Here is a 27,958-nt window from a genome sequence, read left to right on the forward strand (position 1 = left end):
CCAAAAATATATTAAGAAATAACTTTATTTTTTATTTGCCAATCTCATGATTGAAAAGACATGTTGATCCCAAAGAGACAAGAGGCATGACCTGGAACAAAATTCTTTCTGAAAATTTAGTTTGTGAACTTACAACACTGCAAATCAGAGGATCACAAAAAGCTGCAGCCAACACTTAAAAACTGGTAAAAACACTCTATCCCAAGCTTAGGAGCAGAAATGTTAAAGCTTTTTCAAAACCGTCATCAGCCACAGAACAGCAACAACGGAGGAATTAATTGTTATGCCCTCAACTTGAGAAAAACATTTAAAAATATCATCCCATTTCCTAGAAAAGACCATTTCGCAGAAAAGAACTGATTTATTGAATCAAAAGACTATTAGCACAGGAATTCCCTTCTTCCCTTCAGTTCTAGGTTTTCCTTTACTCAACAGCATCTCTAGCTCATGCCTGGACAGAATTTGGCTTCTCAGAAGAATCCTTGTCATTTCAGCACAGTGTGGAACAGGGGAAAGTGTGTACTTACAAGGGGACCAGAAGACTACAAAAAACAATCACTTCTGGAACTTGCTGATGCTCAAGAAATCGGAGACGAGGGTCTCATTAATGCCTGAGAGCTTTGTGCTTGAGGAAACACTAGAGTAGAGGTAGCTTTGGTTCTGGTTTATATTTAATAATGACTTGTTAGATCCTGTCATAGGAAGGTTCTAATTGTTTGAACAAAATGAAAGCACTCTGAATTTTTCCTTTCCCACCCTCCAGTTTCCTATAAGAAAGGGTAAGAAAAAGCTTAATGTGACTCCACACAGAATAGCAGCTAATTCAGTAATTCATACCCTGTGGGTTGACAGGTCTAGGAAAGGCAGTCTGGTGCCCTGGGCTCTAGGAGCAAGACCTGCAGAAGAGCAGAGGCCTTGTGTGTCCACGGCCCTCAGGGAAACGAGGGGAGGTTACTGTCTAGGGCGCACATACTGAGAATTTCTTTTGCACATGTCACAGCACATTCTCCCACAGCAACAACCACCCAAATGAGGAATGGATTTGGCTGCACTTGTAGCAGCTTCCTCACCCTCACTTCATGCAGGAAAAGATCATTATTACCTATTTGAACACAGGGCTGTGTACAAGGTGGGAAGGCATGGATACAAACAGCACATTCTATAAGAAAACACTTTTTGAAAAGATTTATATAACTTTAAGCATTAAATGAATGATTCACCTCTGCATGTCCTACACCCCCATGGTCATATTTGAAAGAGAACTCCAGCACAAACACTGAATCCAAAGGGCGGTTCTAAGGGAGGTGCGGGAGTTGCTGATAAACTTACCCCAGGTGTTTAACTGTTCCTCTCTGAGCCTCTCGCCTTGATTCAACACTCTGAATGTCAAGTCGGAAGGATTAGAAAGAATCAAATATTCAGACCAAATTAATAATGTGCCATAAACTATTTAGCACAGGATATTTAAATGGTATTGAAAAAATGCTCACTGCCTGAAGTATTCATTTTTTAAAAGCCAATAAACTGAAAATTTCAAAGGAGAAAGTAGTATGAGAACCTTCCTCCCCTCTCCCTCTTCAAATAATCATTAAATACACTGGGCAACATTATACAATCATTTTTATCATAACAATATAAACAATTTCCATCATCATCCTGAATATTACTTTATAAAGATATATATTTTAAAAGGCTTTCAAAACAATTTTTAACCCAGCATTTGAGAATAAAGCATTAAGAGTTTTGTATACAGCAACACATTCATGTGATAAGTGTATGAATTTACAACATACATAATATATATATGTATATATATATATTTATATAAAAAACAAACTTGGCCAGAAGTTAAGGCTACCTACAAAGTTGTCCAAGTAATTTTACTTGTCAGAACAATTACAAAGTTAAAATCATACATGCATTTTTAAATCCTTTAAACCACCAAAATAAGGTTCAGCATCCAAAGTTTTCAAATTAACTGAAAGAAAGTGCTACAGACATATACATTTTCTTAATATCAAATCAGTGTTCCCAGAACATTACATTTAAATTTTTCACCAGCCTCAAAAGTAATATAACTAAAAACTCAAACTTTTACAATTTGGTACCTACTACTCTTAAAAGAGAATAGGTTGCAAATGGCAGGCAGCAAGCACCATTTACAAATGTGCTCTCTCTCCTGCACCCAAGTACAGACTGTAATACTGTTTGACCTGACACACTGAAATTCTAAGCCTCAAAAGGAACTAAGAGTGAAATTTCATTAATAATTACACATATCAGCAACCACATGATAAAGGTTTCAGGCTTTTCCCACGTAAATCAAAGTAAATAATTTAAACATGGAATAAAATAAAACCTCATTTCAAAATAAGAAAAAGTCATTTCTAATATTTGTCTTAATATTTAAATCCTGTTTGAAAAGTATTGTGAACAAATGTCTCTTTTAAGATTAATTTCATAAAATATATTTATAAATATAACTCAGAACATACAGGCTTCTGACAGTTTGAAATATAACAAAATTTGCTATGATGGAGACAAGTTTTCTAACCAGTTGATATATTAAGAAATAAACTGGGACAACCAAATCTATCTTACTTTTAATTTTGTGAATTTTACATTTCCAACTTGCAAATCTAAAAGCTATTTTTTTGCTTTTCCAAACTTAGTATAACATATATTTCAGGATGAAAATATTTATCAAATAACAGAGCATTTAAAAACAATAAAACTTAATACTAAGGGTGTTTTGTCCCTACTGATCAAAAAGAAAATCCTATTGACTGGAATTTAGTCCTACAGGCACTATCTTTAATAAAACTAGCACCCTCAGTCATTAATTAGCTCATGCCTAAACAGGCAATTATTTTCAACAAATTACTGAAATAACTTTTTCCTTCAAAAAGACTCTATTTAAAGAAAAAATATATTTATTTGCTGAATCAACAGCATATTCTGAGCAACTTATATAGTTTTATGAGTGCTGATTCACCAAATGAAAATTACTCTAACTCCCTACAGCACAGTCTCATCTACAGAATGTAGACATCATTGAGAATTCAGATCAAGTAAAAAGATATTTATTAACAATACTTAGTAATGTAACAGGTTTTTAAAAAACAAATTTAAACATTATTTCTCTAACAATTTTGCAGGTAACAGTGTCTGAAGAACACAATTTTTAAGAATAATATACAAAGTCACCTTAGGGAAATACTACATAAGATGCTACTTTGCCAACATGGCCCAGCATCTGTCTTAGTTCACTTTCCCTTCATCTTTTCCTGAAACAAAACAAAACAAAAAAACAAAAAAACACAACACTCTAGAAGGTGAGGCAGGTGATTGTCTCCATGGCAGAAGATGAAGAGAATACAAGGACATATTTAAAAAGCCACCCAGACCACAGAAGTCCTCCCACTGTTACGATCCAGTGGAATGCAAGCTAGGAATGGGATAGAATTTAGAAATTCGGCTCTGTGTTGATGGGTTAAGGCATTCAGACTCTCCAGTCATTTTAAAGAACACTTCCTGTTCCTGGAGTTTCCTGGCAAACTCTTCTTCCAATGTCTTAAAAAGGAAGGGAAAAAGAAAGAAATTGTTATGTGCTGGTATTATACTGTACATGGAATTTACTGACAACAAAGAGAAATCTACATGTCCCAAATACCTTCTCTGTGTATTATCCTAAGGAAGCCGACTGCTCAGTAGTGAAGATCATAAGCTTTGAGCGTCCCTAGTTTCAAGTTCCAGCTCAGTCATGTGAACAGATCACTTGGGTGAATTACTTAACTTCTCTGCATTACAGGATCTTTTAATATCTCTGCTGTGAAACAAGGATACTACCTATCTCACTGATTTGCTTTGTCAAGAATCTACACAGTAATGATGGACTGACCACACACTGGGTGCCGCAACAGACAGCACCTACTATTACCTAATCTGACTCTCACACAAGCCCCTTACCACCTTCTACTTTCTGTTTCAGTTATCAATATGTATGTTTTTCTCCTATATGCTAAGTAAAGGACAGATCTAAACTAAGTTTACTTTTACATCCCCAAGATACACAACATAGTTAAGTACTTGACAAATACCTGAGGTACTGTTGCGATCTCAGTGTTCGTGTTCCCCCCACTCCCAGAAAATTCTCTTATACCTAATCCCAAATATGATAATATTAGCAAGTTGGGTCTTTCAGAGGTGACTAGGTCATAAAAGTGGAACTCTCATTCATGGGATCAGTGTCCTCATAAGAGGCTGAAGGGAGAGCTCTTCACCCTTTGCCACGTGAGGACAACATGAGCAGGTAGCAGTACATAACCATGAGAGAGCCCTCACCAGAGCCTGACCATGCTGGCACCCTGATCCAGATTTCCCAGCCTCCAGCTCATGGTATTTAGCTGTAGCAGCCTCAATGGATTAAGATAGGCATCAATGACTTTGTGGACAAGTGATTCAGGGATAAATGCTGTTGTAAAGGTAAAAATTATAGGAAAAGAGAGGAGGATACAAAAATGTATCTCAGAAGAGGTGAAACATGAGTTCGATCTGCAGAAAAGATTAAGAATTCAATAGACAAAATGGGGAAGGCATACCAGACAGAGGGGGCCCAAACAACGGCACAAAGCAGAAAACTGCAGAGCTCATGTGGAGAATAGTGACTAAAACCCATGCTGGAACAAGGACTGGGAGTCAAGTGGGTAGTGAGAGATGAAGCTACTAAGGTTGTGTTGTACTACAAAGGCTTCAAAGTCAAACTGAGGCATTCAGAAGATTTATCAATACCACTATGATGATATCACAGATGTTCTTTTAAGAACTCTGATGACGCCAGTTAATAGGAAGAAAGGAAATAGAGACCAGAGTGCCCATGAAGACACTACTAAACAATATAAGCAAGTAGTAGGATAAGGACAGCAATGAGGATAAGGAGAAATACGATGAAGACAGTAAAAATTAATTAGCATCTAACCGAAGTGTGACAGAAATGAAAAACCATTTGAGTTTCCAGCCTAGATGTCAATAAGAGGACAGGAATACAGGGAGGACGTGATGGAAGGCAGGAGTACAAGGTGAGAGACATGAGTGGAGAGATGTTGAACTAGTTCAATCTTTGCTGAGTTTACAGTCTGAAGTCAACATTCAATAGGTTTGATTTATCATTTACAACGTGCCAGAACCATTTGCTTCCAAATAGTTTATATTCTCAGGGAAGAAGACAAACAATAAACAAAATGTTAAAACAAAAGAAAAAGAGGGGATTTAGAATGTTTGGGTGGGCATGGAGGATATTTTACATGCAGTGATCAAAAGAAGAAACCATTGATGAAATTATACTTGACTAAAGGCCTGAATGAGAGGAGCAGAACTTCAAAACAGGAAATGGGGGGGGTTAAAGTTCAAACTAATAATAATAAAAACAATACACAGTAATAGCAACAGCAGACATTCATTGAACTCTGAATATGACTCAGGTACTGGGAAGAGTGCCACATACATTATCATTTCTTGAAGCTTTCATAACTATCCCAATTAGATAGATAATAATGCCACTGTTCTACAAATGAGGAAAGCTGGGTCTAGAAATACTAAGTGATAAAATTAATCAGTAATTGTCAGCACTGAGATTTGAACCCACTTCTTTGTAACTTTAGAGCTTGTTCTCTATTTTTTTAATATAATTTAAAAAAACTTTTTTTTTTTTGACAGGCAGAGTTAGACAGTGAGAGAGAGAGACAGAGAGAAAGGTCTTCCTTCCGTTGGTTCACCCCCCAAATGGCCACCACGACCGGTGCGCTGTGCTGATCTGAAGCCAGGAGCCAGGTGCTTCCTCCTGGTCTCCCACACGGGTGCAGGGCCCAAGGACCTGGGCCATCCTCCACTGCCCTCCTGGGCCACAGCAGAGAGCTGGACTGGAAGAGGAGCAACCGGCACTAGAACCCGGCACCCATATGGGATGCCGGCGCCACAGGCAGAAGATTAACCAAGTGAGCCATGGTGCCGGTCCAGCTTATTCTCTATTAACTTCTTCTGAGTTTTGGAAGTGTCCTTAAAAATGTAAGAACAGAAGCCACGCTGAGCCACAAAACCAGCACTCCAAAGGCACAGCACTGGGCAACGCCCACATGAGACAGAGGTGAGAGGTGAGGGGGAGGGGACGGGCAGAGGGGTGCCCTGGAAACCTCTGGGACGGAGTCTAGGAATGAGGGGAGTTAGGTCAGAACACTTTCGATGAGGTCACAGGATTCAGTTGTAAACAGCTCACTTGTAACCACTGTCAACAAGTTCACTCAGGGACTGGAGGCAGAAGCCATATTGCAAGGAGTTAAAGAGAGAAACTGGACAGAGATTTTTCAGTGCTTACTCTCCGACACTTTTCGAATTCTAAACTGCGTAACTGTATTACCTATTTAAAAGCATTAACAATAAATAAAAATGAAATTAAAAAACAATGCTAGCAAATAAGTTGGGTCATTTAAATTCCTCTAGAAACCTTTGTTACACAACAGGGGCCAAATATAAGATGCTTAAAAAGTTCATGGAAAATGAATTTGAAAGATAATGTGATTTTCCACCAACTTTTTGAAGCCTCTGCATACATTACTTCTTTGAATGACTGATTGAGAGGATGCATCCGAGAAAGGCATGATTAATATGCATAACAGGCAGGAAGATGAAGAGAAGAGAAAGGTTTAAGTCTGAGGGTTGGCAAAGGGATAGCGATCACACAGTTATAGCAAAAGCAGAGTTGAAACGGCTCATCAGTAAGACCAGGACAGCAGGCAGTCAGGTATAAACAAGAGGGAGGAAGGCACAGAAGGAGGAAGACCACTGCTTCACTAGATTTAAATTTCATTTGGAAAGATAATTGAACAAATTAATTAATTAATTAATTTACATAACATACAAGAGCATCATAATCTGGCTCCAAGCAACTGGTCCAGACTCAGTGGTCATCACCACCGTCTGTCTCCCTCTTTCAGTCCCTAATGCCCACACACAGGCTCACACATAACCCTGCTCTACAAATGCTCCAGTGGTAAGCACCCACTTGAGTTTCTGCACACTTCACTCTCATTCATTCTCTTTACCTAAGTTGCCCCCATTTCACTTCAGTCTGTCGGAGAGCCTGGCAAGCTCTTACTCACCCTATAAGATTCACTTGGCTTACACAGCACCTCCTCTCCAAGCTCTCTCCAACTTCCCCGGGCAGAAGGAGGCTCTCTGTGCCCTGCTTGTACATTCTGCTCCTTTGCCCTGTATCCTGTACTGACATCCTCCACAGCGATGATCCTACCAATCTGTATAGCTTGGCAACTGTGAACCTTTTGGGGATGGCAACTATGTCTTTTCATCTGTCTACACCCTGTCCCTGACACAGTACAGAGTGGGAGAGGAGCCAGTAGCTGGATCATGGATAACTGCAAACACACCACTTTAAATTTTTTAAAAATTACCTTTTTCCTAGGTCTCAACTTCTCTCTCCACTCCTTTAATTCTTGGCTGTGTTCTTCATCTAGCTCTTTTAGTTTCTGAGTCTCATGCTCAACCAACAGGTGGCATTTTTCATTCTGAAAATAAAGTCATATTAAAAGAATTTCAGATCAACTAAGCAATTTTTCACAAATACAACTATTTTCCAAAATAATAAATTACTTCTCAAACATCAGCTATTCTCCTTTAACAACCAAGGAACTATTCAAATTCTCCATTATAAAACAAGGAACTATCAAAAATTATAAAATGAGCAGCTTCCTATTCACATGTTCAGAAGTTCTATTACACGCATATAAAAAGAACTTCAATGGAAAGAAATTTTTTTCCCTTTTCTCTTCTAAGAAGGTCTATTTTTTAAGAAAACTTTTATTTAATAAATATAAATTTTGAAAGTACAACTTTTGGATTATAGCGGTTTTTCCCCCAATAACCACCCTCCCAAACCATCCCATCTCCTACTCCCTCTCCCATCCCATTCTTCATTAAGATTCATTTTTAATTATCTTTATATACAGAAGATCAATTTAGTATATACTAAGTAAAGATTTCAATAGTTTACACCCACACAGACACACAAAGTATAAAGTACTGTTTGAAGGCTAGTTTTACCATTAATTCTCCTAGTACAACACATTAAGGACAGAGATCCTACATGGAGAGTAAACGCACAGTGACTCCTGTTGTTGATTTAACAATTGACACTCTTATTTATGATGTCAGTAATCACCCGAGGCTCATGTCATGAGCTGCCAAGGCTGTGGAAGCCTCTTGAGTTCACAAACTCTGATCTTATTTAGACAAGGCCATAATCAAAGTTCTCTCCTCCCTTCAGAGAAAGGTACCTCAAGAAAGTCCACTTTTAAAACTGACACCTCAGAAGGCAGCTTGCACTAGGAACTATTCTACTTTTGTAAGTTAAACAAATATACAGAGTATCTTATACTACCACTTATACTATTCCGAAATTTTAAACATTTTAGGCTGGCTATACTATGTAGGATGCACACTTTAGGTAAGGCCCCAAAACAGCCCTTTCTAAAGCAACCTTTAAATATACTAGAAGAAAAATTCCCAAATATCTATTACCTTTTCAAAAACCTAGAAAAATCAACTATGTCCCTCTAAATGGAAATGTTAAATTTAACATTTCCATTTAGAGGCTGGCATTGTGGCATAGTAGGTTAAGCCACACCCATATGGGTGCTAATTTGAGTTCTGGCTGCTTGTTCCATTTCCTATCCAGCTCCCTGCTAATAAGCCTAGGAAAGAAGCAGAGGATGATAGCCCAAGTGCTTGGGCCCCTGCACCCACGTGGGAGACCTGGATGAAGCTCCCGGCTCCTGGATTTAGCCTGGCCCAGCCCCAACCATTGTGGTCATTTGGGGAGTGAACCAGCAGATGGAAGATCTTTCTCTCTGAACTCTGCCTTTCAAGTAAATAAAATAAAATAAAATCTATAAAAAAAAAAGTCAACTGGCAAAACTACCTTTATCATTTTGAAAGCCTGTACATCTTTCAAAATATCCTAAAGATAATACCCAATACAAGAAGACTATTTCCTAGTTTATAATTTAGCTTCAAGGGACAGCCCTGTACAGCAAGTTAAGTCACCACTTGCAATGCTGATATCTGACATCAGAGTGCTGGTTCAAGTCCCAGTTGTTAGGCTTCCAATCCAGCTCCCTGCTAATGTGCCTGTGAAGGCAGCAGCAGATGGTCCAAGTACCTGGGTCCCTGTCACCCACAAAAGAGACCATGAGGGAGTTCTTGGCTCCTGGCTTCAACCTGGCCCAGACCTGGCCGTTACAGGTATTTGGAAAGTGAATCAACAGATGGATGATCTCTCTCTCTCTCTCTCTCTCTCTCTGTATATTGCTCTTTCAAATAAATAATATTTTAAACAGTCTGTTTTATTCTTTATGTATAGAGTTTTTTAAAAAAATATTTATTTGAAAGGCAGAATTAGAGAGGCAGAGGCGGAGAGAGACAGAGAGAGAGAGGTCCTCCATCTGCTGGTCTACTCCCCAAATGTCTACAACAGCTGGAGCTGTGCTGGTCTGAACCCGGTCTCCCACACGGGTACAGGGCCCAAGGACTTGGGCCATCTTCTATTGCTTTCCCAGGCCATAGCAGAGAGTTGGATTGGAAGTACAGCAGCTGGGACATGAACCAGCAACCATATGGGATGCTGGCACCACAGGCGGAAGCTTTATCCACTATGCCACAGCACTGGCCCCATAAATATTTTTAAAAATAGTACCCAATCAGCTTCATATTTACAGTACTCATGATTATACAAAATTTAAACAAGTTCCTATGATATCAAACTTATGTTTGGGTCTATACACACAGTCTCTACATCCCAGCGTTTTCTTGATGTGCCACTTCCTTTGGTCAGCTGCATTTTCTCCGCCCCAACCCCAGTGTGTGCTCCTCCACCAAGGCTTCTTCTCAGCCGCTGTATCTCACCTGCAGCTGATGCAGTTCTCTCACGTTGGCTTCACACTGCAGCTGAAGATCTCGCATTTGATTTTCATGTTTTTGATGCTGAGCCATTCTCTCATTTTTCTGCCTCTTTTCTTCCTGGGCTGCAAACTATAAGCAAGAAAAACAAAAGACACAAATTACAGTTAATGAGCAATGTAGTTTCTAAAAATTCCAAGGCTGTGATTAATAAATTTAACAAAACTTAAAAGAACAAACCAAACTACAGGTTATAGTATGCTGCAACTCAAAGCTCAAGTATCCATCTTGATTTGGCAAGGGGAAAAGGAGGGACTTCTAAGTAAACCTTAATTCTGCTATCTGCTTAGTGACCTCAATTAATCTGTGTGAGACTTGTGACTGCATACACATCATAGTAAGGCCACATGTTTTGACTTACAAAGCTGTCTAAGTCATCTCATTCCCAAGGTCTGGTCCTAAGACCAATGCAGCCCAGGATGTGGTGTGAGGCATGGGGCTCTGCCCTCTGTAGCTGCCACTCCGGGAAGACTATATTGGAATATACCATGCCCCTAGACCTAGTCCATAGATTTGAAGTGCACATCAACAAACCCATGCTAAATATTTACAACACAACTATTGTGGCACTTCCAAAGGTCATTCAAATTTGGTTTTTTGAAACCAAAAAGAGAAGAGGGGCAAGGGCACCTGGCCTAGCAGGTAGAACTTCCTATCAGACTGCCGGTACTTGGGCTCCACTCCCAATTCCAGATTCCTGCTAATGCATTCCATGGGAGGCAACGGATGATGGTTTAAGTACTTGGGTTGCTGCTACCCACAAGGAATACCCAAATTGAGTCCTCCCATCCTGGACATAGAGGGCTTTTGGAAAGTGAACCACAAATGGGATATCTCTGTCTCTCTCTACCTTTCAAATAGAACAAATGAATAAATAAATAAAAGTTGAAAGAGAGTAATTTCCTTATTTACTTGTTTAATTTTGTCACGGTCCTGATCTGGTGTGGCTGTTGAGTTAATTCTCAAACTTTTCTTAAACATGGCCATTCGAGTCTTGGCTTCACTGCGTTGAATCTTGGGCAGTCTTGCTCTTTCCTGAGTCTGTCGGTTTTTCAGCTCCTCAATAAGTCGTTGATTGTAACGCTGCATTTGTTCTGTTTCCTGGGAAAGTTTTAAACAGAACCCAGTGGTACAGATATGATTCAATACTCAGTTCCCATATGTATGTTCAAACATATCATTTAGTGGTTGTTTTCTATAATTATTCTCTCCCTTTATTCACAGTAACCAGTAAAATATTATGGAAAAAATTATTTTTAAAAATGAAGCTATTAGGATAAAACTCTTAAAATGAAATTCTATTACTAAACACAGGGAGTTAACACTTTTAAGATAATTGAACCACAAAGTCAAAAATAGCTACCTTTAAGAGACAAAATGAAGATTATAATATATGAGGTCTTTAAACCTTGTAATTAGTTAACATCCTTGTCATTCGTAAAACAAAGCTTGCAATTACAATTCAAATACAATTAATTACTGCAAATTTCATCAAACAAACTTTAGGACTGGGGCAGGCCTTTGGCATAGCAATTAATACACCACTTGGAATGCCTGTACCCCATATCTGAGTGCCTGGGCTTTAGTCTCAGCTCTGCTTCCAATTCCAGCTTCCTGCTAATAAAAACCCTGAAAGGGGGCACATAACTTGGGTCCCTGCCAGCTACAGCAGTTCCTGGCTCCTGGCTTTGGCCTGGCCCACCTGCAGCTGCTAACAGGCATTTAGGGAATGAGCCAGCAGATAAAAGATCTCTCGATCGATCGCTCTCTCTCTGCCTTTCAAATAAACTTTAAAATTCTTATAAAAAGAGAAACTTTAGAAATAAAAAGTGTATTCTCTAATAAATATAAGCTTCAGACGAGATCAGGCGCGTTCAGGGTAGTATGGCCATAGACTAAATATAAGCTTCAAACTATTAGCTTTGCAAACTTTAAAATGAACAAAAAAGTGAATAAATTTTCCTTTCATTAACCTTTTCATGTCGCTTAAGTAGCTGATGTCTCTGCATGAAATACTGATCTTTAAGTTGCTGTTTGAGCAGCTGGTGTTTTTCTTGTAAGTGTCGTTCTTCAAGCTCCCAAATTGCAGCTTCTCGAGCTAGGAGAAGAAAGGAATTTTCAAAATGTCACTTTGCTTTTCTGACTAATGTACTTTATCCCTGATTTTAGTATTTACAAAAAATGTTCCAAATACACTAACTTATACACACACTAACATTCTAAGCCATAAAAGCTATTTTACCAATGTAAGACAGTAAGTTTTAGCAGTTTCTATTCTATTCTAACAGCCTGTGGCCTATAGCCTATAAAAACAGAATATCCTATCACAAATACTAAAATTTAATTTAATCATCTTTAAAAAGCATATCTAAGCTGATTTGTTATAGGGAACAAGTACTTAAAATTCCTTCCTATCATGTATCTATTAAGCATATCAACAATTGTAAGGCCTAATGAGTACACAAATTATTCAGACATTTCTAGCATCATGTGAACAAGACAAAGACTTAAGAATAATGTTTATGTTCACGTATACTGTCATAAAGGAATTCTATATCTTGCAGTACTTATTTTTAAGAAATTATTTTCTTATTCACCATGACTTTATCCTTCCTCTCATCAGCCTAGCAAAGTAAAGCATTCAAATCATTTCCAAGGTGCATCTAGGAATGTTTTTGAAATACCATTTTATATATACACATATACTGCAAAATTCTATACCTCTCATGAGTTGTTGTTTGTTATTCAGGCACTCTCTTTCAATATTGGCTAACTCTGCCTTCTGTTGTTGGATGATCTTTTTCAAAGAGCCATCTAATTCTTGTTGTTGCTTCTGAACAAATTCTTGTTCCTATCAGACACAGTTGACCATCAGTTAATAAATTATCTACTGTGCTAAACATCCAGTTCTCTATATGACTATTTATGGTTAACAAGATTTCTAAACTAAGTTTACAAAGTATCTAGATTTTAAAAACACCAAAATTATATTGTACATATACAATATAAATGTATTAATCACCCAATTCAACCCCAGAAGAAAAGTAGTATAAAACATAATATTCTGAACTATTAAGAATGATACATACAAAAGTTGATGTCCTCCTCATAATTAAAAAGCCCTTATACTAACATCTTTAAGAAAATAAATTTATAGGTTTTAAGGCTTACTATTCATTCCACTATGATATAAATAAAAAATAAATGTCAGGTGCCGGCACTGTGGGTAAAGCCACCACCTGCAGTGCCAGCATCCCATATGGGCACCAGCTCAAGTCCCACCTGCTCCACTTTCAATACAGCTCTCTGCTAAGGCCTGGGAAAGCAGTAGAAGATGGCCCAAGTCCTTGGGCCCCTGCACCCCCATGGGAGATCCAAAGGAAGCTCCTGGTTTCTGGCTTTGGATCGGCCCAGCTCTGGCTGTTGCAGCCATTTGGGGAGTGAAACAGCAGATGGAAGAACTAACACACTCTCTCTCTCTCTCTGCCTCTTTCTGTAACTCTGCCTTTCAAATAAATAAATAAATAAATAAATCTTAAAAAAAAAAAAGTCTTCTAGGAAGAAAGGCAATAAAGAACTCATAACTAACACAGAATTAGAATTTTAAACTTTCTATTATTTTAAGTAATAAAGAGTTACAAATACTCCAGGCTAAATTAACAGAGGAAGATAGTAGCCACAGCATGTGCCAAAAAAAGAACAATAATTAGAAGACTTAAATAATGCACAGCGACATGCAAACTAAGAACAGGAAGATTAGTTATACATTACAAATATATGAACAAAATTCCTATAATCACGGAATTCTACCAACATATTTGGGATTTACTAATTCAGTCAACAAATATTTGTGGAGTACACAGTATTTGCCAAATTTATGCTTTTTCAAAAAAATCCTTCAATTACTGTATAAGAAAGGGAAATGTTAAAGTAACTTAATCTTTCTTCTAAGTCACACATTTACAGAAGGAAAGGAATAATATCCAAATTAAAGAAATTTAAATTTGGATCTCTCAGCAAATACAGAAGTTGGTGAGTAGCTCAAGGAATATTCAAATCAATTTAATTGTGGGTTTTAAACTCGGCACTGAAGCAACAGTTCACCTATAATCCCTACTTGCACATTCAGGAGAAAATCAAACCCTAAAACCTATTATGGAACTATTCTTTAGGCCTTGGACAGAGTCTGAAACACAACCAGCCCAGTCCTCACTGAACAAGCATCCAGCAGTATTCCACAGGTGTCTGCCTTCCCACAATGTCTCGGAAGTGATGCAGCTCATGTGACTTGTTAAAGTAACTTGGAGTCAGAAATGCTGTGCCATCTGCATCATCATTTGTACGTTAGTAGGAATACAAAGACAGCGTGAGGAAAAGATTAATGAACTGTCTCTGTAGAACACCAACGTGACTACAGATACCTATGTAACTTTATCACAGCCAGAAGAGTTTTCCATAGGGGCCAGCACTGTGGCATACTGGGAAAAGCTGCCACCTGCAGTGCCAGCATCCCACATGGGCACTGGTTCAAGTCCCAGCTACTCCACTTTTAATCCAGCTCCCTGCTAATGTGCCTGGGAAATCAGTAGAAGATGGCTCAAGTACTTGGGCTCCTGCATCCACATGGGAGACCTGAAGAAGCTCCTAGCTTCTAGCTTCAGATTGGCCCAGCTCCAGCCGTTGTGACCATTTGGGGGAGTGAACCAGCAGATGGAAGACCTCTTTCTCTATCTCTCCTTCTCTCTCTAACTCTGCCTTTCAAATAAATAAATATCTTTAAAAAAGACTTAAAAGAACTTTCAATAAATATTTAAACAACTATCTAGACTAGGACTTTGACTTTTATTTAAAAATATGCAAAATCTCCATGCCTATCTTTTGAATAGTTATAACAAGTTGTTCAGGATTTGTTTTTTTCCTACAGTAAAAATCTGTAATAAAAATTACCTTGTTTCTCTAATTTCAATTGTAAAATTTCTATATGCAAACTTGCTTAACAAATTTAATATAACCTGCAGACATCAAAGGATTTCTTTCATTCAACATTTTTATCACTGATTTGCATAAAGGATTTTTTAAAAATATCTATGTGGACAGAAACAATGGTCTAACTTAACTAGCATAAATATAAATCTTAGATTCAAAGAAACCAAATACAAAGTATCGAATGGGATGAATAAACATTCATGTGAAAATGAAAGTAAAATATAGGCCAATGCCACTAAAAAAATTACTAATTTTCTCATCTATGTAATTTTGGGTCACATTACTTTAATATACTAATGTCTTGATTAAACAAAGTTCAGAGGTTAGCACTGTGGTACTTAGCAGATAGAGCTGCCACCTGCAGTGCCAGCATCCCATATGGGTGTAGCTTCAAGTCCTGACTGCTCCACTTCTGATCCAGCTCCCTGCTAAAGAGCCAAGGAAAGCAGCTGAAGACAGCCTGGGTGCTTGGGCCTCTGCACACACATGGGAGACCCAGAGGAAGTTCCTGGCTCCTGGCTTCGGATCAGCCCAACTCCAGCTGTAGCAGCCATTTGTGGAGTGAACCAGCGGATGAAAGCTCTCTCTGTCTCTTTCTGTCTCTCCCTCTCTCCAACTCTTTCAAAATACATCAATAAATCTTTAAAAGTTCAGTTCAGACAAAACCTTTGTTAAGCACTTAGTAGATGCTGGGTATGTACCAGTCACAGGATTACTAGGATTAATGAAAGACAGTCCTGCCTTCTAGGAGCTTCCATCCCACTAGTCCCAAGACTCTCGGTTTGTCAGTACACTGAAGAGAAAAGGATCCCTTCCCTTAGTATAAAGCTTTCTAAAGGTCAAAAGCAAACCACAGAAAACTCAAAGCTAGAAATAATGGGGCCACAAATCAGGTCTCAGAATGACTGACTGAAAGAACTACAGGAATGTATATTGAAGTAGCTAACATATAATTCCAAGGGTTAGAACTGCTAATAGAAACAGATGGGGGGCTGGCACTGTAGCGCAGTAGGTTAATCCTCTGCAGTGCTGGCATCCCATCTGGGCGCAGGTTCTAGTCCCGGCTGCCCCTCTTCCAATCCAGCTTTCTGCTATGGCCTGGGAAAGCAGTCGAAGTTGGCCCCTGCACCCGCATGGGAGATTCAGAAGAAGTTCCTGGCTTCTGGCTTCAAATCAGCGCAGCTCTGGCTGTTGCTACCATCTGGGGAGTAAACCAACAGAGGGAAGACCTTTCTCTCTGTCTCTCCCTCTCACTGTCTATAACTCTACCTCTCAAATAAATAAAATCTTTAAAAAAAAAAAAGAAGAAAAGAAAGAAACAGATGGAACTAGCATTCTACTGTTACAGAAGGTGGGAAAAAATCATCAAAAGGTAAAAACTGAGAGGCAATTATAAATCCAATGTATGGAAGTGCTTCGTAACAATCAGAAATAACAAAGAATCAAGCTCCTTTATACAGCTATATAATTAAGCAGACTCTAGATGATTATATAGATATTGCACAAAAGATTTTTAAAATTAAATCTAAAAAGCATCTAAACAAGTCCCACACAACTAATGCATTTCATTATCTCAAAAGAAATGAAATTTTAATGTTATTGAGCATTCATTAAATATTCTAATTCAAAAGTCAAGCAAAATAGAATGTACAGTTAGAAATTACAAATTCACAACAGAATTTGTAATTAGAAAGTATTCTTAGCAACAGATCTTCTGAAAAGATAGCAAAAATTACATTCACCTTAAAAAAAAAAAAAGATGGATTAATCACTATAACAAAAAACAAAAAAAGGACCCAAAGTAGAGAGACCAAAAGTCATTTTTAAAAATGGATAAGTACATTGTATACTCTTTTCTAAAAGTATAAGCTTATATTGTGATTAAAAAAAATCTCATCACATGAATTACATAACTACAAACATTAAAAACACAATTTTGGAGTCTAGACAACTGTAAGGAAGGGTTATGACAGATTGGGCTATTTGTACAGGACTTGATCACTTTAACTTAAAAGACTGACTCAAAAATGGTAATGATCAGAAAAGTGATCACAATAACTCCTCATGTTAAAAAAAAATCAATGTTTTGTATACTATTAGAATGATGTGTAGTCAACCATCTCCAATAATTTAGGGAAGACAGAGGTTGGGATCAAGCTGTATTCTATCTATTCCAGTCACATATATCAAACAAAATAAAAATTACAGTTTTAAATGAGCTGGTCATTTCCCTATGTGAACTCTGACAAAGAATACAGCCTGGAATTCCAGCCTTAATTTAAAATTACAATAAGGAGAATAGCAATTAATCATCAACGCTTTGAAAAAATGCAAACTAGAATTAAATGGAACTAAAATCACTACTTTTTAGTATGGCTTTTCTGACCATATCCATAATTAAATCATCTACATGAACATTTATGCAATCAAAATGTCACTTCACACAAAGATGAAAATCTAATCACAGCATTCAATTTCTCACATGTGCAAAGTTTATAAAATACCATTAGGAAGATAATTTTACTGTTCTTGAAAAAAGATAGAAAACCTCTAATGAAAATCTGCAATGAGGTAGAGAGAAAAAAGAACACTATTAGGAGTGTCCTAGTTCCAGCTCTAGCATTAGTCTTACATGACGTTAGGCAGATCACTTAGTCTTTTGTGTCTTGATCTCCTCATGTGTAAAACAGCTAACACTCCATCCCTCTATCAGGGTGGCAGCAGTGAGATCCAAAGGTGAAACCTCTTTGAAGACTACTGTTTTATAAAGCTCATGTGAGGTTATTACTATTATTGTCATTACTGACATTATCACCTATCGATCTTCTAGATCTTAGCAAATGAAGTCAGCACGGAAAAGGCACATGTGAGTCAAAGAAAATCAAGTCAAACAGGAAAAGGCATCCTCCTGCAGGCACACGGGACTTACATCCTGCATTTGGGCGTTGAAGACTGCACAAGATGACAACTTAAAAGACTGAATCATGACCTGAGCAACACCCTGTGGATCAGAATACAATGCACTTCCCAGATGAGAATATATCTGAATGACTTTTGACAAATGGAAAGAATAATTACACAAATGTTGAGTTTCTTGAAGCATGGAACAAGTCAATTAACACAGGGGGACACTTTGATCTGCAGAAAAGAGCTGAACTAGATCAGCAGTTTCCCATACTCTGTTGTGCTGTTTTGGTTTTTTTTTTTTTTAAAGTAGTACCTCCTTTAAAAAATTATCTGTTTATAAAACAGATCACAAAATGATGCTGCTTTAGTTGAAATAGAAGGGCCTACAGTTCCACAATCCTTGCCTTTTAGAAGGATTCTCAAAAATGCATCTCTAAAATTCAGGAGCTCCTAGAAATATAGTCTGAAAATTACTGGACCAGCTTATTAACTATATTCTCATAGACTATATGGCTAATTACTTACTAATCCTTAGAAAAAGTTTAAAATACCCAGTTTTAGCAACTTCATCAAAAGCAACAGAATATTTTTTAAATTTTTTAAATACTAAATTCCTAACTAAATTTACAGTAAGAAGGACTATGACATTTGGCTTTAGAAAATATAGGCCAAATATCTCCCAACCCCCACCAAAAAAGTCACTAATGTATAGGAGTTACCTAATTCATTCAGTATTAATTCTTAATTAGCTGGAGTTTGATATATGATCTCTTGGAATTAAAAAAAAAAAACAAAAAACAAAAAAAAAACCTATGTTCCTTTATAAGGGAAAACCATACTGTTACTATCTGATTTGAAATCCAAATTAACCAAAAGTATGTGTGTGGCTAGCAAGGCCTTTCTCTTCATCTGATAACAAGAAATAGCCAAAAAACACTGGATAAAGCAGGTAAGAATTTAGATGAGGTACATAGTGGGAAGCTTAGATATGAGAGGCAGTCAGGTGGGTTCAGTGCATGAAATCCAGGCCTAAATTTAGATGAGAATCCTGGCTTTGCCATCAAACCAGCAGTGTGACTCTCGCAGTCACTCCCTTCCTGTGTTCCAGTCCCCTAATCCATAAAGTGGGGGTAATGTTTGCTGGGAGATTAAATGAGTTCATTCATGTGAAGCATTTGGAATAGTGCTTGACACACAGCAAATGCTGCATCTGCTGTCATCACTTTAAAGTAATAATCTCCACGCCAGGCCAATATAAAATGCTTCACAGGGTCACAGCAATGAAAGACTACAAAAAATGCAAATTGAATTTATTAAAATAAACTAACTTGATTAAAGTTTTAAAATCCCAAGATTATATTTTCCTTACTTTCATGGTGTTAAAAATATTCTGTCCTCTGAAATGATGATGACAAGGAAATGGCAGTTTTAAAATATCCTTGCTTTGGGGGCCAGCGCTGTAGCATAGCAGGAAAAGCCACCGCCTGCAAGGCTGGCATCCCATATGGGCAACAGTTCCAGTCCCAGCTGCTCCACTTCCAATCCAACTCTTTGCTACAGCCTGGGAAAGCAGCAGAAGATGGCCCAAGTGCTTGGGCCCCTGCACCCACGTGGGAAACCAGGAGGAAGCCCCAGGCTCCTGGCTTCAGATCGGCTCAGCTCCGGCTGTTGTGGCCATTTGGGGAGTGAACCAGTGGATGGATGACTTCTCTTTCTCTCTGCCTCTGCAACTTTGGCTTTCAAATAATAAATAAATCTTTAAAAAAGAAAATATCCCTGCTTTAAAAACAAAAAAATATAATGGCAAAACCCATGCCATGGGTCTCCAGTGGTTTTTGTTGTTTCTATGTTTCTTTCTATGGTTCTATAAAATTCAAAAGTCTGGGAACTACCTTTAAAATCCCATTTAACCAATTAAAAAGGCAATTTAAAGCAATAATTAATACATAATCCATGCATCTTCTTCCTTTCACTGACATATGGAACTAAAGATTGAGCTTATTTTTATTTCTCTATCTTTGCCTCCAGGTTGACTACAAACTTCATTAAAAGACTAATCTTTATGAATATTGAAAAATTCTATAAAGTAATGTGAGATAATTCCAGAAATTTCCATTGAAAATATTTATTAATCTAGTTTTATAAAGAATTAACTCATCTTCTGGTAAGGCTTACTTATCATAATTTAAAATCAAGTTTCTTTATTTAAAATAGCATAGGCCAGCGCCGTGGCTCACTAGGCTAATCCTCCTCTTGCGGTGCCGGTACACTGGGTTCTAGTCCTGGTTGGGGTGCCGGGTACTAGTCCTGGTTGCTCCTCTTCCAGTCCAGCTCTCTGCTGTGGCCCGGGAGGGCAGCGGAGGATGGCCCAAGTACTTGGGTCCCTGCCCCGGCATGGGAGACCAGGAGGAAGTACCCAGCTCCTGGCTTTGGATCGGTGCAGCGCCAGCCATTGCAGCCATTAGGGGAGTGAACCAACAGAAGGAAGACCTTTCTCTCTGTCTCCCTCTCACTGTCTATAACTCTACCTGTTAAAAAAAAAAAAAAAAAAAAAAAAAAAAAAAAAAACAACCACAGCATAGTCATTTGACAACTGGTTTCTAAATCACAAAGAAAAGCATTTAGTATTTAAAATATGATTTTAAAGTTGCTTATATTGTAGAGCTTAAAAGCAATAAATATTTGATCTAAAACTTCACATTATCATTTGTCATCTAACTTTGAACAGCCTCTCAAAGCATGTTATCAATGTTTATATATTCAGTCTCTATATTTTTGTCCTTAAGATCTTCTATCAAACATTGGCTTTGCTACTTATAGGTTTATATCATAATAAAAATCAGAGAACAGATTATATATTAATATATTTGTTTAATTTATCAGGAGTCAACTTTTCAAATATTCCATATCATTTCACAGTAGCAACTTAAATGTCTCCATTAGCATGAATTTAGGACTACATAAAGAAGATCCTGGGAATCTTTGGATGGGAAGAAGTCAACATCATACAATAATCACAGTTAACAATCTACCCTTTCACTCACAGTTTACTGAACTGTGAGAAGATGCTGCTTTGTTTCAGTAGCATTAAGCTGCTGCTGTTACCTGAGCATGCTGGCTTTGTGCAAGCTCCTCTCTCCTGCGTTTCATGAGCTCTTTTCTCAGCTCTTTGGGTGCTTTCTCCACTTCATTTATAACCTACAGTGTATAAGCATGCAGGAGGTGGGGAAATAATACTTTCTCCACAGCAAGCACTTAGTGAGCAGATAAGCCACAAGTCAAAGAGTAAAGCTGTTAAAGAGATCCTTTCAACATGCATTAGCACAGGTGTTAGTTTGGCGAAAAGGAATGAAAGGATAGAACATGCTTAATTTCAGTGCAGAAAGGGACATTACACCACATAAAGGTTAATTAGCTGCTTAATTATTCCTATATATCATTTTCTCTCAAAGATTCAAAGAAAATCAGTGAAGGATAACTTGCAGCTCTGATACTGAACTTGAAAGCCCTCTTGAAAGATCATAATACATCTATCTACTGACATAGGAAAGCTAATGACATTTATCAAAGTGCAAAGTTTCATAATTGGCTTGATAACACAACAGAAATTAAATAAAATCCACTTGATGAAACAAAAATAAATAAAACACAAAAAGGGAAGTAAGCCTTAGAATATACAAAGGAGAGATAAATATATACTAAGTTTTTTCATAAAACACACCATTTTATATATGGTGTGATAAAAATGAACATTCAGATGATTTCATGTAGGTTTTCAGTAAGATTCTCCTTTGCTGACAATTTAAACCAGCTTGTCAATTTTAAAATTAGGAATGTAAGCACTTTAAAGTAAGTTCAGTAAACTATGATGTATTAAACAAATTAAGGATATTATAGGGAAAAATATCTTTCAGGGATTCTTTTAAACTTTCCAGTCCTAGATGTGTTATTCCATCTAACAAACCTATAATCCAGCAAGAAAAACAACTGTGTGTTTACAAGTAGAAGTGCCCAAAGAAACCAGATTCCAAATCACCACATGCTACGATGGTCCAAGAGGCCGATTTTGATTTAATAGTGCACTTAAAATTCCCCATCAGTAATCCGTCATGAAACCAAATCACCATTCAAAGAAAGAGATTCCCCAAGGGCAAGAAGTTTAGCAATAGAAGAAAAATACATAATTATATATATCACGATCTCAAACATGTTCACTGATTAAAATGCTTCTATGCCAAAACAGTAACAATAAAGACTACTACATATTTAGGATTAAATCATATGTTTACCCACAAAAATCTTTTAATTAAATTTGATATAAAAAATAACTCCTCAATAAAAAGTACCCATTGTTTTAAGAATGTTAATATAAAGCCCCAGTAAAGTAATAATAAAGGCATATAGAGCAATTCCATACAAAATACAGTAAGTGGCAACATTAATTTTTATAAATGGTTATCATACCAAATAAAATTACATTTCACTTGTCTCAACTTAAAAATATAGAAAATACTATTGTTTATTAATTCAACTCTATTCTTTGTAAAGAAGCAGATTCTTAAGACTCAGCAATATGATGCTCAGTTTTCTTCATAATTTAAATGTTAAAGTCAGTGAATATGGCTATGTGAGATGTGTAACAAATGTGAAAATGCACTGGCTAGTTTAGAAGAGATTTTTCTGTCCTAATTCAAATGGAATTAATAATAATTATCATCCCTGTGTCTTTTATTATCATGAAAAGTTATATTCTCCTACATTGAAAATGCATGATAAACCATAAAATTATCTCTCAAAATTCCTTATATGTCAAAGCTCTAAGATTTATTAATTTGAGGACAAGACACACTAATATGTAAACCCTCCTTCTGAATCAATGACAACCTTTCATAGTAACTACTAGTATATATTAAAAAAAAAAAACCATAAACCATGGAAACCATTTCAGAAAAAATTAAAAACTCATTCTGATCAAATGACTTTCCAAATATTTTCCACTTTTAACTCTGCAAGTAACTCTCAATCTGATGAGCTCATACATATTTCAAATTGCAGGTTTTCTAGTTTTTGTTTGGCAACTATCCAAGAACGTCAATAAAGCTAATCAAGAAAATATTGTTAAAGGTAGGAATTAAAGATGACATATAATTAATAAAATTAATCATTTCTGCTACTGGCAAACAAAATAAAATGTTTTCTTAAAAAATATTCCTATATAAGCTTTAAATACTGCATTATTAAAAGAGAACAGTAGGGCTGGCACTGTGGCACAGTGAGTTAAGCCTCCATCTGCAGCTCTGAAATCTCATAAAGATTCAAGTCCTGGCTGTACCACTTCCAATCCAGCTCCCTGCTAATGTGCTTAGGAAAGCAGTGGAGGATGGTCCAAACAGTTGGGTCCCTCCACCCCTGTGGGAAACCTGAAAGAAGCTCCTGGCTCCTGGCCTCTGTCTGACCCAGTCCTGGCTGTTGTAGCCATTTGGGGGGTTAACCAGCAGACAGAAAATCTATGTCTCTTCCTCTCTCTGTGTGTAACTCTGCCTTTCAAATATATAAAAATTAATCTTTAAAAATAAATATAAAAACAAGTTTTAGTAATTAAAAACAGTAGTTAAACTTACCTCCTTCTTTCGGTTCTTTAGTATATTCTGAAATTTGGACAGCTCTTTCTCTTGTTCTCCTTTAATGCGCTTGGCTTCATCTCGCAAGCGATTTGTATGTTCTTGTTCCAGACGTTCAATGGTCTGTTTCTGCTGTTTTTCTAGATTCTCTATTTCCTGGTCATACTGTCGCTTTTTACTCTGTAAACCAATACAGCTTAAGATCATCTAATTTTTCTATCACCCACTTTGACTCACTATAGTGAAGATATTTACTAAGAGCTAATAACTAGCATTTAAAAATAGTGATGTGAGGGCCAGCGCTGTGGCTCAATAGGCTAATCCCCCGCCTTGCGGCGCCGGCACACCGGGTTCTAGTCCCGGTCGGGGCACCTGATTCTGTCCCGGTTGCTCCTCTTCCAGTCCAGCTCTCTGCTGTGGCCCAGGAGTGCAGTGGAGGATGGCCCAAGTCCTTGGGCCCTGCACTCGCATGGGAGACCAGGAGAAGCACCTGGCTCCTGGCTTTGGATCAGCGCGGTGCACCTGCCGCAGTGCACCAGCCGCAGCAGCCACTGGGGGTGAACCAACAGAAGGAAGACCTTTCTCTCTCTCTCTCTCTCTCACTAACTCTGCCTGTCAAAAAAAAAAAGGTTAAAAAAAAAAAATGATGTGATATAGCCTTTATAATACTGAACAAGTCAAATGTACCAAAATATATAATTTTTTCCCAAAAAGTAGCTAGCTCCTTTTTTCCAACTTGAAAAACTGTACAAGTAGAATGTCCAAAAATTTTAGACAATCCAGAAGAATATCTAGTTGCTGTGAGGTACTATGCAGTAAATTACAAAAAATGTAGACATTTATCAAATTTTTGGTAAATCAAAGCACTTATCTGAAGTCATTTTAATAATGTAACAGTACTTGATTTACTCTTCCTCATTGAGAGGGAGTGGGAAAGGGGAGGGTTGCGGGTGGGAGGGAAGTTATGGGGGGGGGGGAGCCATTGTAATCCATAAGCTGTTCTTTGGAAATTTATATTCATTAAATAAAAGTTAAAAAAAAAAAAGAATCTTAAAATAAACCTACTATTGTACTGAGACAAATCTTTGGAAATTTAAAACCTATTCTTCCAACAAGACTTCTGCAATTCTGTATATAGGCATAATTAAATATTTGTAAAGGATTTTTTTGAAAGAAATTGAAAGTCAAAACATTTTGAAAAATATTTAGGGAACAGTTTTTTATAAGGTTCTGGAAAACAGAATGTAAGTATTATAAAAACTATTCATTGAGAAGTAAATGTCATTACTTTCTGAGCAATTTTGAGTTTGAACTCACACAAGTAATCAATAATGCCACATTACCACTTCAAATTACATGACAGCAAAAGGAGCATATTCAAAACAAGAATACTATTAACAGTTCAAATTATCTATTTTCTAACCTATATTAGCCTGATATTCAACATAAGTTAATGAAATTTTCTATAACATTACTAATTCCATTTCCAACTCTGGAAGGACTCAGTGACAACTATTCCTAAACAGCCAGTACTGTTTTCTTCAGCAGCAGTGAACAGCGACATGGACGCTTAACCATAGGAGCCAGAAAGAAAGAATACTTTGAAAAACAAAACAAGGGGCCGGCTCTTGGCACACTAGGTTAATCCTCCGCCTGCGGCACCAGCATCCCATATGGGCACCGGTTCTATTCCCGGCTGCTCCTCTTCCAGTCCAGCTCTCTGCTGTGGACCAGGAAGGCAGCAGAGAATGGCCCAAGTTCTTGGGCCCCTGCACCCGCGTGGGAGGCCAGGAAGAAGCATCTGGCTCCTGGCTTCGGAGTGGCGCAGCTCTGGCCATTGTGGCCATTTGGAGAGTGAACCAACGGAAGGAAGCCTTTTCTCTCTCTCTCACGGTCTGTAACTCTATCTGTCAAATAAATAAAATCTTAAAAAAAAAAAAAAACTTATAAAAAAAAAAGACATTGTAGAACTCAGCTGGGTTTGAAGACAACAGTTCTATACTGGCTTAAAATCTTGGATTCTAAATTTAAAGGGCAAACTAGAACCCTAAAAAATTAACCTAACAACGGACACATCTAAGTTTGACAGATTTTAATCAGAGGAAAACAAAGATATCTGTCACACTCTAAGTCAGTGATAAAACTGGAATGGCAGATCCTTCCTATGATAAAGAATTTTAAAATTTAAGAAAGAGCTCAGGGCCAGCACCATGGCATGGTGGGTAAAGACTGCAGTGCCAGCATCCCATATGGGTGCCAGTTGGAGTCCCAGCTGCTCCACTTCCAATCCAGCTCTCTGCTATGGCATGGGAAAGCAGTAGAAGATGGCCCATGCACCCTGTAGGAGACCCAGAAGAATCTCCCAGCTCCTGGCTTTGGACTGGCGCAGTTCCGGCTGTTGCAGCCACCTGGGGAGTGAACCAGCGGTTGGAAGACCTCTCTCTCTCTCTCTCTCTCTCTCAGCCACCTGGGGAGTGAACCAGCAGATGGAAGACCCCCTCACTCCCACCCTCCCTCCCTCTCTCTCTCTCTCTCTCTTGCCTCTCCTTCTCTATGTAACTCTCACTTTCAAAAACATAAATAAAATCTTTAAAAAAAAAAAAAGAAAAAAAAGCATCCAAAACCAGAGATAAACTCCAGAAATACATTACAAAGCCAGGAAAATCTAGCAATGAGAGAACAAGTTCTAAAACCAGCTACTAGGCCGGCGCCGTGGCTTAACAGGCTAATCCTCCGCCTTGCGGCGCCGGCACACCGGGTTCTAGTCCCGGTTGGGGCGCCGGATTCTGTCCCGGTTGCCCCTCTTCCAGGCCAGCTCTCTGCTGTGGCCCGGGAGTGCAGTGGAGGATGGCCCAGGTCCTTGGGCCCTGCACCCGCATGGGAGACCAGGAGAGGAGCCTGGCTCCTGGCTTCGGATCAGCACAATGCGCCGGCTGCAGCGGCCATTGGAGGGTGAACCAGCGGCAGAAGGGAGGACCTTTCTCTCTGTCTCTACCTCTCTCTGTCTATAACTCGACCTCGCAAATAAATAAAATCTTTAAAAAAAAAAAAAAAAAAAACAGCTACTAGATTTTGTTTCTTTCAAAGCAATAAATTTAATTATTAACAAAATGGGACATGGAGCAGGCATTTGGAACAGCCAGTTAAGTCACCACCCTCAATATCCAGATCTCATACTTTTAGTGTATGGGTTTGAGTCCTGGCTCCACTTTCAATTCTAGTTTCCTAGAATGTGTACCCCAGTGGGTAATGACCTGAGTACCTGGGTACCTGCCACCCATTTGGGAAACAGAATGAGATCCAGGCTCTTAGCTTCAGTCTGGCCCAGCCTTGGTACTTGGGTATTTGGGGAGTGAACCAGCAGATGGCAGGTCTCTCTCTTTCTTCCTCTTCTCACTCTCTCTCTCCCCGTGCGTGTGTGTGTGTGTGTCCTCCAAATAATTTTTGTTTTCAAAATGATAGAAAGGTGTAAGACTTTACCATCATTTCTTGCTCAAAGCGCCGGAAAATTTGTTCCCGTTGTTGCTGCAATTTGCCATTAAGCTGTTGTTGGGCTCTTTGCTCTTCTTTTTGAAGAAATCTTAATTCCCGAAGTTCCTGACGTCTGCAAAAATTCAAGGGCAATGACAGAGAGGGAGATCATATCTCTAATCTAACACTTTTTGAAAGCTTAGAAGAATAATTTTTGTTAAATGGATAACACAAGAACAATCCAAAATTAGTCAAGAAATTACCCTCGTTTCTCAATTACTCAGACTTTGCAAAAACAGAAAAGAAGTCAGAAACCAGTTTCAATTACATTGTTTGTCTACTCACCTAAGAAATCTCAATTCTTCAGTTTTGGAATCACTATCTGTAACTATCTTTGACGTTGTTACACTCACTTCTACACCATCAACAATAAATTTGCGTGTTTTCTTCAATGTTTTCTTTTGTCTTCTTGTTTCCTAAGTGAGATTTTATTTTAGTTAGGCTTTATATAAGCAATAGTGAAGGAAGAAAACATTCCCTTTGTTAAACAAAAATTAAAAAAACACGCAGACTATATATTAAGTATGCATATAAAGCAGCAAGAGTCACCTACGGAACCACTGTATCATCTTAAATTTCATCTGACTATATATGGCTTTATATGAAATAAAATTTTTAAGTGGAAGTGGGGTGCATTTGGTGCAACTATCAGGACACCACTTACAGACAGCAACAGGGATGCCTGAATTCAAGTCCTGGCTGCACTCCTGCTAATGCACACTCTGGGAGGCACCAGTTCATGGCTCAGTTACTTGAGAGCCCGCCCACCACTTGGGAGACCTGGTTTGAGTTCATGGCTCCTGGCTTCAGGCTGATTCAAATGAGGCTGTTGTGAGCATTTGCAGAGCAAATCAGTGACAGAGATCTCTGCTGGCCTTTCTCTCTCT

General features: G+C 38.0%; 1 protein-coding gene across 1 annotated transcript in view; it reads right to left on the reverse strand.

The window, feature by feature from the left end:
* Positions 1 to 35: 35 nt before the first annotated feature.
* The window catches only part of SLK (STE20 like kinase), a 78,639-nt gene continuing 50,716 nt past the window's right edge, over positions 36 to 27,958 (reverse strand). The window contains exons 10-18 of the mRNA XM_062214151.1: positions 27,357 to 27,487; positions 27,021 to 27,144; positions 23,541 to 23,720; positions 12,748 to 12,877; positions 12,000 to 12,124; positions 10,939 to 11,127; positions 9,973 to 10,098; positions 7,464 to 7,577; positions 36 to 3,573 (exon numbers count right to left, since the gene is read on the reverse strand). Coding sequence (XP_062070135.1) covers positions 3,427 to 3,573; positions 7,464 to 7,577; positions 9,973 to 10,098; positions 10,939 to 11,127; positions 12,000 to 12,124; positions 12,748 to 12,877; positions 23,541 to 23,720; positions 27,021 to 27,144; positions 27,357 to 27,487 — 1,266 coding nt within the window. The 3' untranslated portion in view covers positions 36 to 3,426. The remainder of the gene's footprint in view (positions 3,574 to 7,463; positions 7,578 to 9,972; positions 10,099 to 10,938; positions 11,128 to 11,999; positions 12,125 to 12,747; positions 12,878 to 23,540; positions 23,721 to 27,020; positions 27,145 to 27,356; positions 27,488 to 27,958) is intronic.

This window comes from Lepus europaeus, chromosome 17 (genome assembly GCF_033115175.1).
Source record: "Lepus europaeus isolate LE1 chromosome 17, mLepTim1.pri, whole genome shotgun sequence".
NCBI classification, from domain to species: domain Eukaryota; kingdom Metazoa; phylum Chordata; class Mammalia; order Lagomorpha; family Leporidae; genus Lepus; species Lepus europaeus.